At 37.2% G+C, this 16,840-nt stretch overlaps 1 protein-coding gene across 1 annotated transcript in view; it reads right to left on the bottom strand.

Annotated features, from left to right (window-relative positions):
• ank3a (ankyrin 3a) overlaps nucleotides 1–15,137 on the bottom strand; it is a gene marked incomplete at its 5' end in the record, with an annotated part of 63,530 nt that extends 48,393 nt beyond the window's left edge. The window contains one exon of the mRNA XM_079458160.1: nucleotides 15,021–15,137. Within this exon, the coding sequence (XP_079314286.1) occupies nucleotides 15,021–15,137 (117 nt within the window). The remainder of the gene's footprint in view (nucleotides 1–15,020) is intronic.
• Between the last annotated feature and the right edge of the window lie 1,703 nt (nucleotides 15,138–16,840).

The following is a 16,840-nucleotide window of genomic DNA, read 5'->3' as shown; positions in this document are numbered from 1 at the left end:
AGTTAAGATAAGGATTTGGTCACACAAAAGTCAATGTAATCCATGGATGGCTCTTGAATTAGATTGACCTCTCGCTTCTGTGCTTTTATCTCATTGACTTTGAGGCAAACTTCTAACCCCTTATGACTCCAAGGGGATAAAATAAAAGCTTTAGATAAAAATAGTCTGTTTAATGACAAGTAACTAACTTAACCAATGTTCAACCCACAACGCACTGCTTCAGTTTGCGTAACATTACAAAACACAGAATGTAAAAACACATTTTAAAACATGGATGCAATGCAGGCACACACACATAACATTTGTGTAGTAAACTTTCACACTATTGTACCACAAACTGTAAACATACTTAAACTGTTTTTTTAACAGTTTGAACTCAGATTTGATAGTACATCATCGAAGAGACAGAAATTGTTAAGGGAATGAAGTAGGAGTTGACCTCTGGTCATTCACACAAACATTATGTCCCGTCACATAAAATGTTGGAGCGCATGCATTAAGCACCAGATTTACATCAATCGTAACCTCCACTGGACCTTTTTGATCATATTTAATAAGGCAATGCGAACAGTGCTTAATGTCACACTCCCTTGTATAACAGACACCAAATATGCTTGTGTTCCCAAAGCAAATATTTTCTCAGTCAGTAAAAAAGAGAGGTGGTTTGCTAGACAAAACTGTGTTGTGTATGACTGAAATAAAACTCGCTGCATTTCCAAAACAAGCTTTTGTGTGGTTACTTTAACACATACTCTACTTGTCTTGTCAAGTGTTCCATAACTTGAGGCTTTCCTTTCTGTTTACAATTTCTTGGGTAATTTCTTATGCACAACTACAGCATATTCCTTTGGACATACTACGTAGCACACTCACTGAACAACTTTGATGTGCAGGAAATTATTCAATGTTATTCTTAAAGTGATAGTTCACCCCAAAATTTTTATTCTGTCATCGTGTACTCAACCTCTTGTCATTTCAAACATTTATGACTTTCTTCTTTTCCACAGAACACAAAAGGAGATATTTTGAAGAACATTGTTAACCTGCTCCCATTCACTTGCATTTGTTTTGTTTCCATACAATAGCCCCCTCTGTTCAGTTACCAACTTTCTTCAAAATATCGCCTTTTGTGTTCGGCAGAAGAAAGTCATACAAGTTTAAGTAAATAATGACAGAATTTTCATTTTTGGGTCACTATCTTAAAGTGATAGTTTTCAATGTGTGAGGTTAAGTTGATACATAAATGAAGAACTCCATCAAATTAGACAAATGAACACACCGCAAAGTTTCTATATATTTTAGTCCCTTGTTATGACTCTTTAGTGTATGTCTATGGGATTTATTCACTTCATCTGGCAGGTGAAAATCATCAGCCAGTCACTTAGAAAAGTAACAGCACACCTTTTCTAAACAAGTGGTATGATTTAAGGCCTCATTCACGCTCACACCACAGGAGAGTTACGTGCCAAAGTATAATAACAATCAGAAATACTGTAACTGCCGTAGCGAGCAGCAAAAAATATTTCCGCTTGTCACTGGTGAGTCTATAAGTACCAACATACCTGTCTAGTTGACTTTTCCTAAACACTCAAGTTGTATAATTCATCTGAAAGCAGGGGAATGTGAAAGGGGCTCCTTGGTTTAAAATAGCAAGCATCAATATTTCAGTGTGGGAAATTTTCAGTATGCACAGTGCAGTGGAAACCTTTGAGTTCTACCACACACACACACAAGGTTACAGAAACACAAACACACCCAATGGAGTTACATAAGAGGCAGTGACTTTTCTTGGGGACGGCAGTTATTAAAACAGAGACACCGGACTAACAGAAAAATGAGAAACGCAGAGAAAAGGTCATGCTTGTACAGCTGCATAAACAAGATTTGACAGGTTGTCGTATGAGGATGACAATACAGTCCATTCCCGATTTAAACAAGTTTATGCGGGACATATCAAAGAGCTTTCTTTAACTAGACAGTCTGTAGTGTAAAGCTGTGAGCATGATTTGCTAATTATTGCTTAAATAAAAAAATAACCCTTACAGGACAAAATAGCATGAGAACACAATTAAAACAATTCCCATAATGACCAACGCAATCTAGCAAGAGCAACGCAAATTCACACTGGGTTTAAAGGTGTGTCGTTTTTTGGAGGGTCTATTGACAGAAATGCAATAATGTAAATATGTTATCTCCTTCGGCAAAGAAGTGAAAACCTGACATCATCAAAGTAGGCCGTTGGTTGCAAATTGCACCCTCGCTGCTATGCCTCAAACATCGCTACATTGCTCCGTTAAATAATTAAATGTAAATGTCGAACAGACATGGACAAAAAGCCACAAAACCATTTTTCAGTGCATGGCGACTAAAGACCACAGCCTAGTTTTACTGACAGGACATTAAATGCTCTGTTTCTTTACACTGACAGAATAGTCAGTGTAAAGTTTTTTCCACAAATCTTCCTCTTGAACAGAGGTGACTAAACTACTATTTCTCTTCATCGTTTTTCTCTCTCTCCTGTGTCACCCCTTCCCATCCCTGTCTGAATGGACCTAGATAAGCAGTGAGCTCAAATACTGCCTGATCAGCAAAACAAGAAAGCTAGAAGTCAGTGTGGCAGCAGACAGGGCGACTACACTCATGGCAGCATCAGCACCACTCCACACAGTTTAACATTGACACGAAGTGTGATCAACTGGAATGGACCTGTTATGGTCAAATATTCTGCTATTGATGTCATGTATTATAGAGTTTGTCAGTTCAGACCATATGGTTTGGACAAAACAGGCAGCTCTATCTCTTTTTTACGTTCTAACAGTCACATGACTAGGCTAATCTGCATTGTGTAGTTTTAATCCCTCTCTCCCCCCTATTATTTTCTCAGAAAAAAAATATTTGTGACAGTTGTGAATGTGGCAAAGAGCACGGATCCTTCAACTACCAGGACACGCTGTGCTCGTGTTAACATGTGCACACACACAAATGCCCCAGTCAAATCTCCACTTATGTTACAAACACCAAGGTCAGTAGAAAAGCACTAGAGCAAAGGTAGAACGTGAGAATTTGAGCCATATGAATGCACACATTTACATAGGGCGGATGCTTTTATTCAGTGTTTCACAATGCATTGGATGTACAGTAGACATTTTATCACTATATGTGTACCCTGGGATCGAACTCTTCGAACTGCAATGCAAAGCATACCAACTGTGCTATAGGAACACATTTTAAAAATGTGGATCTGATGCTAATAATAAAAAATACGTACATATCATATCATTGGTGTTGGACGAAACATGTCCAAAACTTTTCAAGAAAATTTTAATTTTCCTCCCTAATAATAATTATACACTGCATTGTTAAAGGTAAGATTTTTTGAATACTTTTTGTTAGATTAACATTTGTCAAATCCAGAGACAAACATTAAAAAAATATTACAAGCATGAAAAAGAGATATATCAGGTTTCTGCCCAGTCTGATTCTGCGAGCTCTTCTGTGAGATCTGCGAACCGTTTATCTTTTCCTCATATTTAGAAGGGCAAAAATAATTCAGAAACCTGAACCCGACAAAACCAACCGATGGGAATTTGCATCATTTACACCGCAGAGAAATCCACAATTCTTTTAAAGAGGTTAAAACTGTCAATGTCAAACATTCCAGAAATATATTTAGTTTAAAACACAATAGGGCAATTACAAATTGCAGATTCTCAAGGCACGTAAATAGCATGGGCATTATCAGGTTTCACACTTCATGACCCGAGCATCCTCAACCAAAAACCACACAATTCCCAACCATTCCCAACACTCCTATTTAAAACCAAACACATTTCCCAACCATTCCCAATGACAATATTTGTTAGTACTTACTGAAAAGTATTCAGCAGCCTCTTCCACCGCCATTTCTCCTGCAGTTGCACAGAAACCCGATCACTTCTCTAGCTCTGCGTCCAGCAAGGTGCCATTCAGTCATGTGATGCGTACAAAAATGCCCAGACAGCAGGATGCTCAAAGACACACTTCCACCTGACTCGTGTGTGAGTACAAGGACTGTAAATACAAAGTCACTTTGAAACCAACCTTCTCTGTCACTCTTTTCTTTTTTGACCACGCTTTTCAACGATCCGTCCTCTTTTTCAACTTAACCTCTCCCTCTGTGTCAAATATCTACTTTTCGTTTTTTCTTTCTTCGTCCATGATTCCTCTCATAACCTCTGTCAAAACAATTCTAAAATACTCTCATTCCACTCTTGCACAACAGTTCTTTCTCTGTCCCTTTTTCTATTTATCCGCTGGGACCAAAAATCTTTCTACTCTTTTTACACAGACACGATTAGATTCATTAAGGATAATGTTATAATGCACTCACTCACGACCTCTCTTATTCTCTCTCTATCTGTACACACATGGAACACAGTGGTGGGGGTCTCTGGAACAGTGATATGAAGTGCTGGGGGTATCCAAATATAGCAGCTGAATTCAACTCTTTGCTAATAGGACTATAGCGGCTCCCTCCCTTCGCCTCTCTGGTTCCATAGCTCCCCTCCCTGAAAACCCCTGGTGCGCGTGGTTGGTATTGTGTGAGTGCTTATCTGCTGTTTTTGGACAAAAAAGAGGGTGTGTGCGTGTTTGCATGTTAAGGACCGGTGGGGGTGGGGGTTTGTGTGTGGAAGTGAATTCAGGGTTCATCGTGCAGCTTGAGAAGGGATTAGGGGACATTTCCCTTTAGTATTAGGGCCACCGCACCATTTCGCAAATACACAAAGCCTCCCATACCACTGACAAAGAGACAAAGTGTGTCAGCCATCACAATGAAACCTAGACAACGTAACAACGTAGACGTTTGTTAAATACAGTGTATTAATAATAATATTTTTATTATTGTATTGTGTTGTATTGTATTGGATATATTGAGGGTTAGATAAAACTGCCTTAAAGGGATAGTTCACCCCAAAATGAAACTTCTGTCACTATTTACTCACCCTCCAACTGGTTCAAAACTTAAAAAAAATATTTTTTCTGTTGAACACAAAAAAGGATATGAGTGTGGGAAACTAAACAGTTCTAGGGCACCATTGACTCCTACTGTTAAAGTCAATAGTGGCCCAAAACTGTTTGGTTACAAACATTCTTCCAAATATATATTTTTTGTGTTCAGCAGAAAAATTAAATGATGGCAGAATTTTCATTTTTGGGCGAACTGTTCCTTTAATAATTATTCACATTCGATTTCCAATTCTGTATTACAATCATTGCATAAACAAATGTAACATAAATGGCATATTGGCATAAAAATAATGTTGCATTAAAAAAAATCCTAACGGTAGAAATATAGACTTCCTTTTCTTAAAAGCGTATTAGTGATTCTTCCAAATACATTTTATGAAACATATTTTCTGATACAGATTACAACACAATCTTTTTAACACTTGATTTGGAGGCATCCACCCATACATTCACTCATTTTGATTATACAGAGAGGCATCCCATGATGCTTTGGGGGTGCATGGCAGGTCTTCTCGTTTTGGGATAGGGGTGTTGCTATGGTAACTGAGGAGGAGGGGAGAGAGAATAAGATCTGAAGGAGTTCAAGATGTTTGGCACTGTATTCGTGGCGATGGTTTCCCTCAATGACCTCTACCGTCAGCCAATCACAGTTAACACCACGTGCACACACACTCAGACATTCACTAGAGGGCTACACCTGCTTTACACCTATGAGCATTAAGGATTTCCAGTCTTTCAGAAATAGGGCAGAATTTTAGGAAGATAAATGAGCTTGGCTCGTACTGTACATGACAAAACACCAACACAATCACATCTGCCTTGTTTGTAAGTTATACTAAAATGTTTGACTACCCAATACATTCACATTTAGTTTGGATATGAGAGATGTCTCTGCTTGTCTGTAGAGTGTAACTGGGTATGTGTCCCACCACTGTGTTTGCTGAAAATGTGAAATATAATGCCCTTTGGCAACAGAGCTCTAACATGTTACATAGAGAAAAAGCAATAAAACGACTGCTAGAGACAAAATACATAGAGGTGAACACAAATGCTAAAACATCTGAAATGACATCAGATTTCTGCTTTATATTTAGAAATACACTGGACCCTAGTGGAGAGATATAATACTACTCTTTCAAAGACATACACATATCTAAATGGTACATTGTAAATTAATTGAAACGGCAAAATGTTAAGGCGACCACTTGTACAAACTTTGTTAGTTTAGAATGACAAATAATAATTTCCACAAGAGACTGCTTTTCACACAAATACATACTACTGTATATGTACATTAATGTACTGACCTTAAATCATTCAGTTCCATAATAAATCAACAGATACCTCTATCAGAGGTGTATCGGACAGTTTATATGAGTTTGGGCAGCTGGAGGTGCTTCAAATTCCCTTAAGTTCCCTCTGAGGGGCAGCACTTAATGTGTGCCGGCATGCATGAACTTGTGAGAGTGTGTGTCTCAAGGGGAAGAACAGCAGTGTGTGACCCAGAATCATGTTTCTGCGAGGCATTTATCATTAGAGTCTATCCAACTATTCGCTGCAAAACCAAATTTGAAACAAACACGCACATATTGAAATTAATTTAAAATAATACAAGAAACATATCGTTTGATATGCATGTGTGGCCTCAAATCCAGGTGCAGTCAGTGTCCAGATTTGACATGTACACACACGCTTTTAGCTAGTCTTTATGATTTTCCATATCATCCAAACTTCAAGGTGATTTTCCAAAGACTTTCTCAAAGTTTAGATTCATCAAGATTTATTATAGAATGTATGTAAAATGACTATGTGCTATGATGTCTAACTTGCTAAACTGAAAAAAGCCACATCTAAACATTTAATGAAAAATCAGATGAATGTGACACAAAACGTTCAACAAACATAATGAGGAACATACATGGATGTGCACACCTGTACTACAAAATGTATGCCCACAATCGGCATTGTAAAAATGCTTAGCACAGACCAGCCAAATTATGCTATTAGAAACAGCAACAACAAAACGATTTAAATTTGATATTTGGATAGCTTCCTATTACAAACCGCATGTAATATTACAGACCATGATATAGGGAATAAAGGCTTCTCCTTATTATGTCTAGCCAGAATGGAGATTGAGATTGTCTGAAATTATGGATTTTTATATATTATATATACACTGTAAATGTCAAATCTGGTGAGAGGAATAATCACATAATCCATCATGAATTCAGTGATAATAGACTCTATTCAAGTGAACAGCACAAAGAAACAAAAATTGGGGGGATATTTTACCGTAAAATACTGTAAATCTTATTTAAGGAAGGTAACAAAGGATTTAAATGAGAAAAAGGTGGTGCGTGTGGGTGTGTTTAATCATTTGTAAATTAGTGTGACAGGAAAAAATTAAGGAAATACGTAGAAATTAGCAAGAGAAAAGAGAAAAATGGGTTGAGATATATATCTATAGGCTGGTTTGACAGCTTTGGATTGTGTGATATTAGTCTACTGACAGAGAACAGAAAGGCAAACAGTGTCCAGGGGGTCACAGAAAGTCCAGAAACAATGTAAACCATTCAATTACAATGATTTCAATGCATATTGTATAATTGATTTAAAATAAAGGCCAGTTCCTTGGGGAGTGCTACATAAATATATATACACACACAGGGCTAAAAAAAGCTTCTTACACAAATATTGTAGTTTAAAAAATAAAAGATCACAATATTTTCAAAGATATGACCTGGTTAATATTATATAAGTAAATTCTATAAAAACTATAGGTTGACGAAATAGGAAACATTTTCTTAAAATGTCCATGGCTTTAAATTAAGCATTAAATGAAGGTTAAAATTTAGTTTGGTCAGTAATGACAACAAAATGAAAAAAAAAACATTTTTGAATAATAATAAACAAATATATAATCTTTTCTCTCAATTCACCCACAGGCATGCAGGCAAAATGTTTATTTCGGAGCATGCTACTGCCATTGCATTCACATTACCTAACCTGGTTTGTGTGTTTCTTCTATACGAAATAAGAGCATTGGCACATCACAGTATGCATGTTTGCCAAAAGTACCCGAAAACACTTTATCACAATTGCCCTAAAACTCTTAATCACATCTTTTACCATTTAAAAACGGTCTCATTCTTATCTGTGCTTAAAACAAACGAAACACATGTTCTGTTTCATACACTAACACTACAGCAGATCAAAAGGATCAGATCTGTGCACATGCTAGATGAATGACTGTCACACACTCATCCGTTTAAAAGTGTGTGTGTGTGTGATATCTGGCACGTTGTCTGCAGCAGATGAGAGAGGAGGGAAAGGCCATCTGCCTGTATTACTCCCCCCGTGTGCCCCTAAACACACGCAGACAAGCATACAATAAACACCACAAAATATCGCAACTTGACCATCAGATGAGATATTGCATCAGTCTCTTTCTTCCATCCCTAAATCTGATCTATAAAAATGTAATTGAGCAACGGTGGCCGACCCTCTGCCCACTGCTGACCATCTACAGTGTATCTTCTGGTTTTTGTCCTTTAATTCTATTTTCATTCCCATCAATGAGTGATTCATTGACTGTCATTCAACCAATAGCACTGTAACAACATTATTCAGCAAAAATTCTATTAGAATACAATCTATCATCATAACTGTAACCATCAGTCTGTACCAGAGTTTAAAGTTATAGTACAGAGCAAAAATAAAATCTGTCATCATTTATTCACCGTCTTGTCATTTCAAACCTTTATGAAATTTTTCTACACAAAAGAAAACGTTTTGAAGAATGTTGTTAACTGGCGCCCATTCACTTGCATTGGTCGGTCCAGGGCTGTTCTGTTACCAACATTCTTCAAAATATCATCTTTGCAATCTGCTGAAAATAGAGTTTAGAAAGCAAAATGAATATGCGTCTTGCTCCATGACCTACTGCTGAAACTGTGTTAGTGGACACACATTACTTTTACAAACAAAAGGACGAACCAAACCAATGTTATTGTCTGTGATAGTTGAGTTCAAGCTATTTTAAACCTGTAAAACATCTTTAAATAAACCCAGATCAATACGTTTCTAAAAATATTTAAAAATGATCACCACTGGGCAAAACCTATTCAAAGATACTAGATAATCTTTCAAAAGCCACATCACACGACCCGCAAGCTCTGAAATTTGCCAACTCTCCATAATACTTTAAACAGACATTGTATTGTCGTCTTTTCAAATACACGCATGCACACATCTCAGTTTACAGTAAAGCTATTTTATAAGGGTAGACGGCCTGGCTGTAACCCTAAGAATGTTCCCAGATAGAACAAGACTGAACAGATCAATAGAGAGCTGTGGGGTAATAGACCATTATCAGACAGAGTATCTCTGATTGGCATTTACAAGACTGAAGCAAATGGGATCTAAAAAGAATTAAAGCACAAGATATAGAAGATCTATAGATGAACTCTATATTATATATATATATCTACTATATAATGCCTTAGTCATGATTTTACCAGTCCTGAATAGCAAGGCATCATTATAAAACTATAAGTATAAGTAAATAAAACTTCTAAGCCAGAAAGAGACTGAAAATGTGTGAATTGGTTGCTAGAGCCAAGACCCCCCCTCACAAAAACACATTCACACTTGTAAAGAAAGTAAACAGATCAATAGCATGCCTGTGTCATGCTAGTTTGTACAGTACACAACACACACAAACGGTTACGGTGCACAAACATACAGTGGAGACATAGTGTACATACACATTCAGGTGTACTTCTGTGGTGCTTTCCTTGAATGAAACTTCATTGATTTACTCGTCTAACTTTATTCTTCTTCAACCTTTGATAAAATGTTATTGTGAGTGTGTCTATGGTGAGAGGGGAAATACAGTCGTGTGATCTGCCCTCTGACACAAAGGGTTCTCTAAATGAGAACTAAAGCTTTGTATAGAAACAATCACAGGAATCACAGGAACTTTGTATCACTGTGGAGCCCCCATACATTAGCTGATGGTTATTTATGTTGGACAGCAACATTCTGTTACTGTTCCTATGTCAAGCATCTCATTAAAAATGTGTTTATAGTACCAAACAGAATTGTACAATAATGACGTTTCCCAAACACAATTCCTAAACATTCAAACCAAACAGCCTTAGTTGAGCCAAAAGTCGCGTCAAACCACTCAAACAAAAAAATATTTGAAAACACAACAGCGCTGCAGTGCTTTTAATCTTACTAAAAAACAATTAATATACTGTATGTCTTTGCACGGTAAACTGTAACACATCACCTTTAAAACGGACTGTTCACCCCAAAAAATTTAATTCTGTTTTTGTTCACCCTCATTTTAAACCTGTTTTGTGAATTACAAAAGAATTTTTTTGGGAAAAAAGCGAATTTTCGGCTATCGAACGATGTTGATAAAGGCCGATATATCCTGTCAATCAAAAGAGGACAGGAAAATGCAATGAATTTATGCTCTGTATATAGAAAATGTTAAGAAACATCACCAGTTTGACGTTCAATATGAATCGTCATTATATGAATTAATTACATTCAGAAAGTTAAACAAAATTAATTCAATCTTCAGAATCAGTATCGGCAGATATCAGTCAGAATAACTGACTATCGGTATCGGCTGAGAAATTCTGTGTTGGTGCAGCTGTAATAAAAATGTTATTAAAAAGGGGGATCCACCAAATTTTGGCCAGTCGATTGGCTGATAATTCTTTAACATTGGAAGCCGATAACCGATATACAGTATCTACATTTTTATATAAAATTCCCTAAGACTGAAACAAAAGGCAAACAGTGGACAACTGCTTCTATATAATATCATTCACTGCAGAAAAAACTGTAATTTTTTCCCCTTGATAATCATGTACCAAGCCTACTTTACACTAGTGAACGATTCTTTAACCTTCAAACTTTTGTGATATATTTTTTATTTAAACAAATTAAAGATGTTCTTCCAGAGCAACCCAGAAACATTTCTTAAAAGCCACATGTCTAACAGGTCTCAAGACAAAAAGCATTCAGACAGCAGTCTGACTCAAACAATATGATTCTATTCCTATAATTTACACATTCATAAATATCTACATACTATACCTAGTGTACATCAAAATGGTTTGCTAATAGCAGTAAGTGAATGATCACGCCAGAGGAAATGATTTATCGCCTATAATATATCAGCCTAAATTTTATTATAGGCCAATACCGATAACATTAAGAATGACAATTTATCGACCGATATAGCTGATAATTTATCATGCATCCTTAATAAAAATCTTATAAAACCTGTTTGATGCAAACAAACAAAACCCAAAATCATTACCATGAACACCTGTCATCTCTCACCCTCGACCCCTTTAACATCTGTTACTGTTGTATCACAGATTAACAGACAAACTGACCTGACATCAGATATTACTCAATTACAACACACATCCAGATATTTGGTGGTGTGCATCTGCAACGAATGAACGGAAAAACTTTGATGAAGTAAAAATGAGCTATTGAAATCAGTGCAAACCCCCAAAAATAAAAACCTCAAGGCTGAAGAAAAAATGAGAGTGAAAGCGATCCGGGAATCATTCACATAACTGATGATCATTTGATCGAACGCAGACAGACACATACATATGTGGCAAATAACCTAGATGGATGGATAATGGACCTTCTCCACCTCTCCAACAAAATCACTCTCTTCATCTTTCCCATCTATGCATGTCTCTCTTTCGTTTTCTCTTAATCGCCGCTTCCCTTCCCCCACACCAGAGAGGGAGACACTATTACGCGGCTTCACTCATTAATGGTGTGGAGCAAAGCTCATTCATCACATTGTCCTGCCACATGTGCGGGTGTGCGTGTAAGCATGTATGCGTACGTTTGTGCATGTATGCTGTATGTGGCTGTGACTGTGAATTCTTCCTGTAGGGGTTTTGCGTTGCACTAGTAAACACAAACCCCCGAAAAAACATTTAACCCCTCTGACCTCTTGCCGCCCAGAGCATATACACACACACACACACGGATACTGATATAACACAGATCTCATTCAACGTGTGTTACCGTATTTAAAAAAAGGATGATACATTTCCTGGATGCTGATTGGACAACACAGCGCTCCAGTTGTGTTACCACACATACAATATAGCCGTCATACTGTTTTTATAAGGACTTATAAAGACCTTAAACAATGAAGTGTTATATTTTTTATTACCTTATCTACACACACCGCAGGTCCCCCTGCATAGAAATCGCCATATTGTTTCTACAGTATCTCTAAACAGACAAAGGGCTCTCTTAATACGTTATCTTCGTCGGCAAAGGAGCGAAAACATGATGACATTTTAGTTCTGTGTCAGCCTGCGTAGTGCTTCGGAAGGGAGGGGTGGAGTGAGCCGTTGGTTGCAATTCGCAACCTCACCGCTAGATGCCGTTAAATTTTATACACTGGACCTTTAAGACAAGATATGAATAACAAAAAAATCACTGAGTTGAGCTCCAACTTCATTGCATTGCCCTCGAGGGGTCACTTCTGTATTTCCACTTCACCATGAGTTTTTGAAGATTTTGTCCTAAGGGAGACGAGCAAACCATCCAACCTTCACATGACCTCTGCCAATGGCAATCAGCTGAGATGGTGCTATACGCCCGATGACCCACGTTAACATCCACTCCTTGTCTGTATCTCTGTCTTCCTCTCTTTAACTTTCTCTCTGTTACCCTTCCTGTCTACTTCCAACCTTTATATCTTCCTACCGGTCTTCTTCTAAAGTGTAAAGGATAATTTTGACATCACCTTCACTCCAAACACATAACTGAACACACCAGAGAACACACGTTTACAGGCACTCACACACAATTCATTAGAACTCAGCGTGAACTGGACACCTACTTGGGCCCTTGAGAGATGATGCCTTTCATTAAATCACAACAACACCCCGGGGACTGATCTTAGATCAGGACAGTGACAGACACCCACAACACAACAGATGGTTCACTGTTCGCACGGCAACCCTCAGCGTTAACTCACATGCAAAAATTGATGCTTTGGTGCAAAGTTTTGGATCCAAAAGACACTATTAAGAGTTGCTTAAAAACTTTAAGTTGCTAATATTATTGTACATATACACATTAAAAGTCACTTCGACTTATTATATTTATAAACGTTTTTACATGACTTAAACTCATCAAAATAAGCAATTTTTCCCAACTAACAATGGGTCCAAATGTACAATAGTAAAATCATTTTACAAGTTATTTATTTCAAAATCTAAGATTTTTACATGTGTGCTGAGAGAACATTGAGAATAATCATTTTTGACATTAAAGTAATAGTTCAACCAAAAAAATTATATTACTGTCATCAAGTACTCCACCTCTTGTTTCAAACCTGTCTGAGATTTTTTCTTCCGCAGAACACAAAAGAAGATATTTTGAAGAATGTTGGCAAACTGTGTCCATACAATAGAAATGAATGGGGGCCAGTGTTGTCCGTACACCATTTCTCTTCAAAATATCTTCTTTTGTGTTCTGCGAAAGGATACAGCGTTGAAATGACAAGAGGGTGAGTAAATGATAACAGAAATATCCTTTTTGGGTGAATTATCACTTTAATATAAAGTGCTTATATATTATAAAATAATAATGTACATGTGGCACTTTGGGAGGTATTGTGATCACAGAAAGCCCTGATGTTAGGACAGGCAATTCAGAGACAACATAAAGCATCCTTAGTGTGCATAGTATAGAAATTTATATAATACATCAAATTAAATAACATAAAGAAATATATTTCTCATTTCATGAAAATTCATTTTGAAAATATAAAAGATTAATGTGATGTACCGGTGTGTTTCTGTCTCACATTGCCAATGCAATTATTTCCTCTAGACACGAGAGCAGCACAGAATAACCTCCATCTTTATCTCTTTGTGCTTGTAATTCATACGTCTACAGAAAGCTTTCCTGTTTCACTTTAAGAAACATTTGATTCTTTTCCTCCATGACATTATGTATATCTCTCTCTTTTCCAATTTTAATATCCTTCACTTGTATAATTGCCTTGCATACAGCGTTGCCAAATAATCAATACAGACACAGATGCCAGAAACAAAAATAACAACAACATATACTACTATGTAAAATAAGCTATTTATAAAAGAAACAAACATTTAAAAATATGTTAATATAACTTCTCTGGCTCTTTACCTCTCTCTGACCTTTTCAATTTTTGTTCTTTGGCACATCACATTAAACATTTGTATTGGCAGAATAGCAGAATGTGAGACTCTCTCATTCACATATACACACCCACAAAGGTCAAGAGATGTGATCATAGCTCTGTGTGTAGATGACAGGTATGAGGACACATGTTATGCGAGGGAGGAGGCCACTAGCGCTTCAAAAGAAATCTGTGTGAAAATACATCACATGTTTAAAATATCAAAATATCAAAATAATCACAGGATAACCTTATGTTTGATATAGTCAATGGTGTAGATGAGTGTTGATCTGTCTGCGTGTGGTGAATATAGACTGTGTGTATGTGTATTTTGTCTGTATGATAAGAAAAAACAGACATTTGCATGGCTAACATCCGCATGCTTCATTCCATCACTCTGTACTGAACAAATATCAATAAATCAGTATGTGATGTATAATACACGAGAGTTCGTGCTCACACACACATGCGTTTCAGAGGACAGTTAAACCTCATGCTGCAATGTGATGGTCTCATTTTTAATCTGAACACAGAAGGCAGTCATATTCTCATATATTTCTCTCACACACAAAAAAAATATGTGTTTGTGTGAGAAGGATGCCGAGCTGTAAATGACAAGTGTAACCTTGGCACTGCACCACAGATTTAACACACATAATGCTGACATCTCACACACACATAACTCGCAAGGCGTGATCTTACTGTCCCATAAACCTGATCACTCTCCCTCTAATAACACGTACTGTATGTGTGAGCATGTGTTGCCGTGTACCTTTTTCTTTTGATCCCTTGAGTGTTTCCTGCTCTTCCTCTTTTTTTCCTTTTCGTCTTCCAGCGCGTTAATATCCACATCTTTATTCTTCTTAATCTGAGACGCCGCATGAGCCATTATCAAGCATCAGCCACGTCCCCACAGCAACCATACACACTCACTCACACATACACACTCTCTCACACACACACACAAATGCACGTTCCCTCTGGTAGAAACTGAGATAAATGTCCAGATTCCAGTTCTGAAAAATTATTCCTGAAAAAATCCCCAAACTGATCCCATCAAAAATGAATGGGAGAGTAGGATGCTGCACAATAATACCAAAAAAAGATGGACTTCTCCTTTTTCTATCCTCCAGCCTTTGTCATTGGCAGATCAAGGGACCATATCCAGAGAGAAGATACAGAGAAAGAAAGAAAGAAGGTTGAGAGAGAGAGAAAGGGAGGAGGGGAGCTGGGGTGGTTACTACGGAAACCACATTCTCTTCTCAGCCACCCTAAACGGTCCTACCTGAACCGTGAGCGTATCGCTGCAACACAAGCATCAATGCGTGTGCGAGTGTGAATGTATGCGCATATGTGTATCCCCCCACCAGCAGCAAAACGTGTGGATACTGGTTTAAGGGGAGGGGGGATGCACACATTAGCTCATGCATGTGCGATCTCTCGCTCACACACGCACCGTGTACTGTGAGGGAGGGTACCAGTACTACTCCAATCCCATTATGTTAACAGCTGACCTACTCAAGATGGAGAACGAGAGAGAGAGAGAGAGAGAGAGAGAGAGAGGTTGGGACATATATGGCAAATACTATCATTCTGAGTGTGTACCACTGTTGACATACATGCACATGCATTTACTGTGTGTTATTGTATTTTATTGCAAATTTGCTGTTCATATGTATGAATGGCAGTTGTCTCCAAGCACAACACCCAGCACAAGAGAGAGACAGCAAAAGTGAGAGAAGAGAAAAGATTGTGGTTTATGCATGTCATGTGTCTGCCTCTCTATGTCATTGACAATATGATTGTAGACTGATGGCAGCCATATTGGTTTCTACTTCATCTCAGCCACCTGAGTGCAGCAGGGTCCTCAGCAATTCCAAGACTGCCTCAGTCACTGCCTGTATAAAATAATGTGTGTTTAATACAATATGTCTGCATGTAGAAAAAAATAATTAGTATTTGGGGTGAGATTAATTAGTCTTTTAATATGTCATAAATTGTACATTTTAGTTGTAAATGTATGATATTTATTTTTTGCTCAGAAAAACAAAAATGCAATGAAATTAAACAGAAAACTTTTTAGTTTTTTCAACAGCAACAATTTAAAGCAGTATTACACTTTTTCGTCTTTGATCCTCATACACTTTATAAATACTTCACATTACATAATAATTCACAATAACAATATAAGTTATATTAGTTAATAAGCAAATAATTGTTTGTAATATTTTGTAAATTGTAATGTAATTTTTTGGCCAATGAATCAGTCAAAATTTTAGAGTAGGAAATCTCAATTTCGAAAAATTTAACCACAAGACACATATGACATAGGGTCACATATTTACTGCATTTGTAGAGTATAATATAACTTGATAGTTGATGACTGACTATATTTCTACCACAATAATTTCTGAGAATTTGTAGAATTTTCAAACCTCTGCAGATGATCCAGAATTCGCATGTAACTCTGCTCTTCATCAAGTTACACTGGTTCCCTGTTGCTGCCCGCATAAAGTTCAAAGCTATGCTCATGGCCTACAAGACCACCACCAGGTCCACACCATCGTATCTCCACTCGTTAATGCAGATCTA

Source organism: Barbatula barbatula, assembly GCF_947034865.1.
Source record: "Barbatula barbatula genome assembly, chromosome: 6".
NCBI lineage: Eukaryota > Metazoa > Chordata > Actinopteri > Cypriniformes > Nemacheilidae > Barbatula > Barbatula barbatula.
This window is presented reverse-complemented; position numbering and strand designations above follow the sequence as displayed.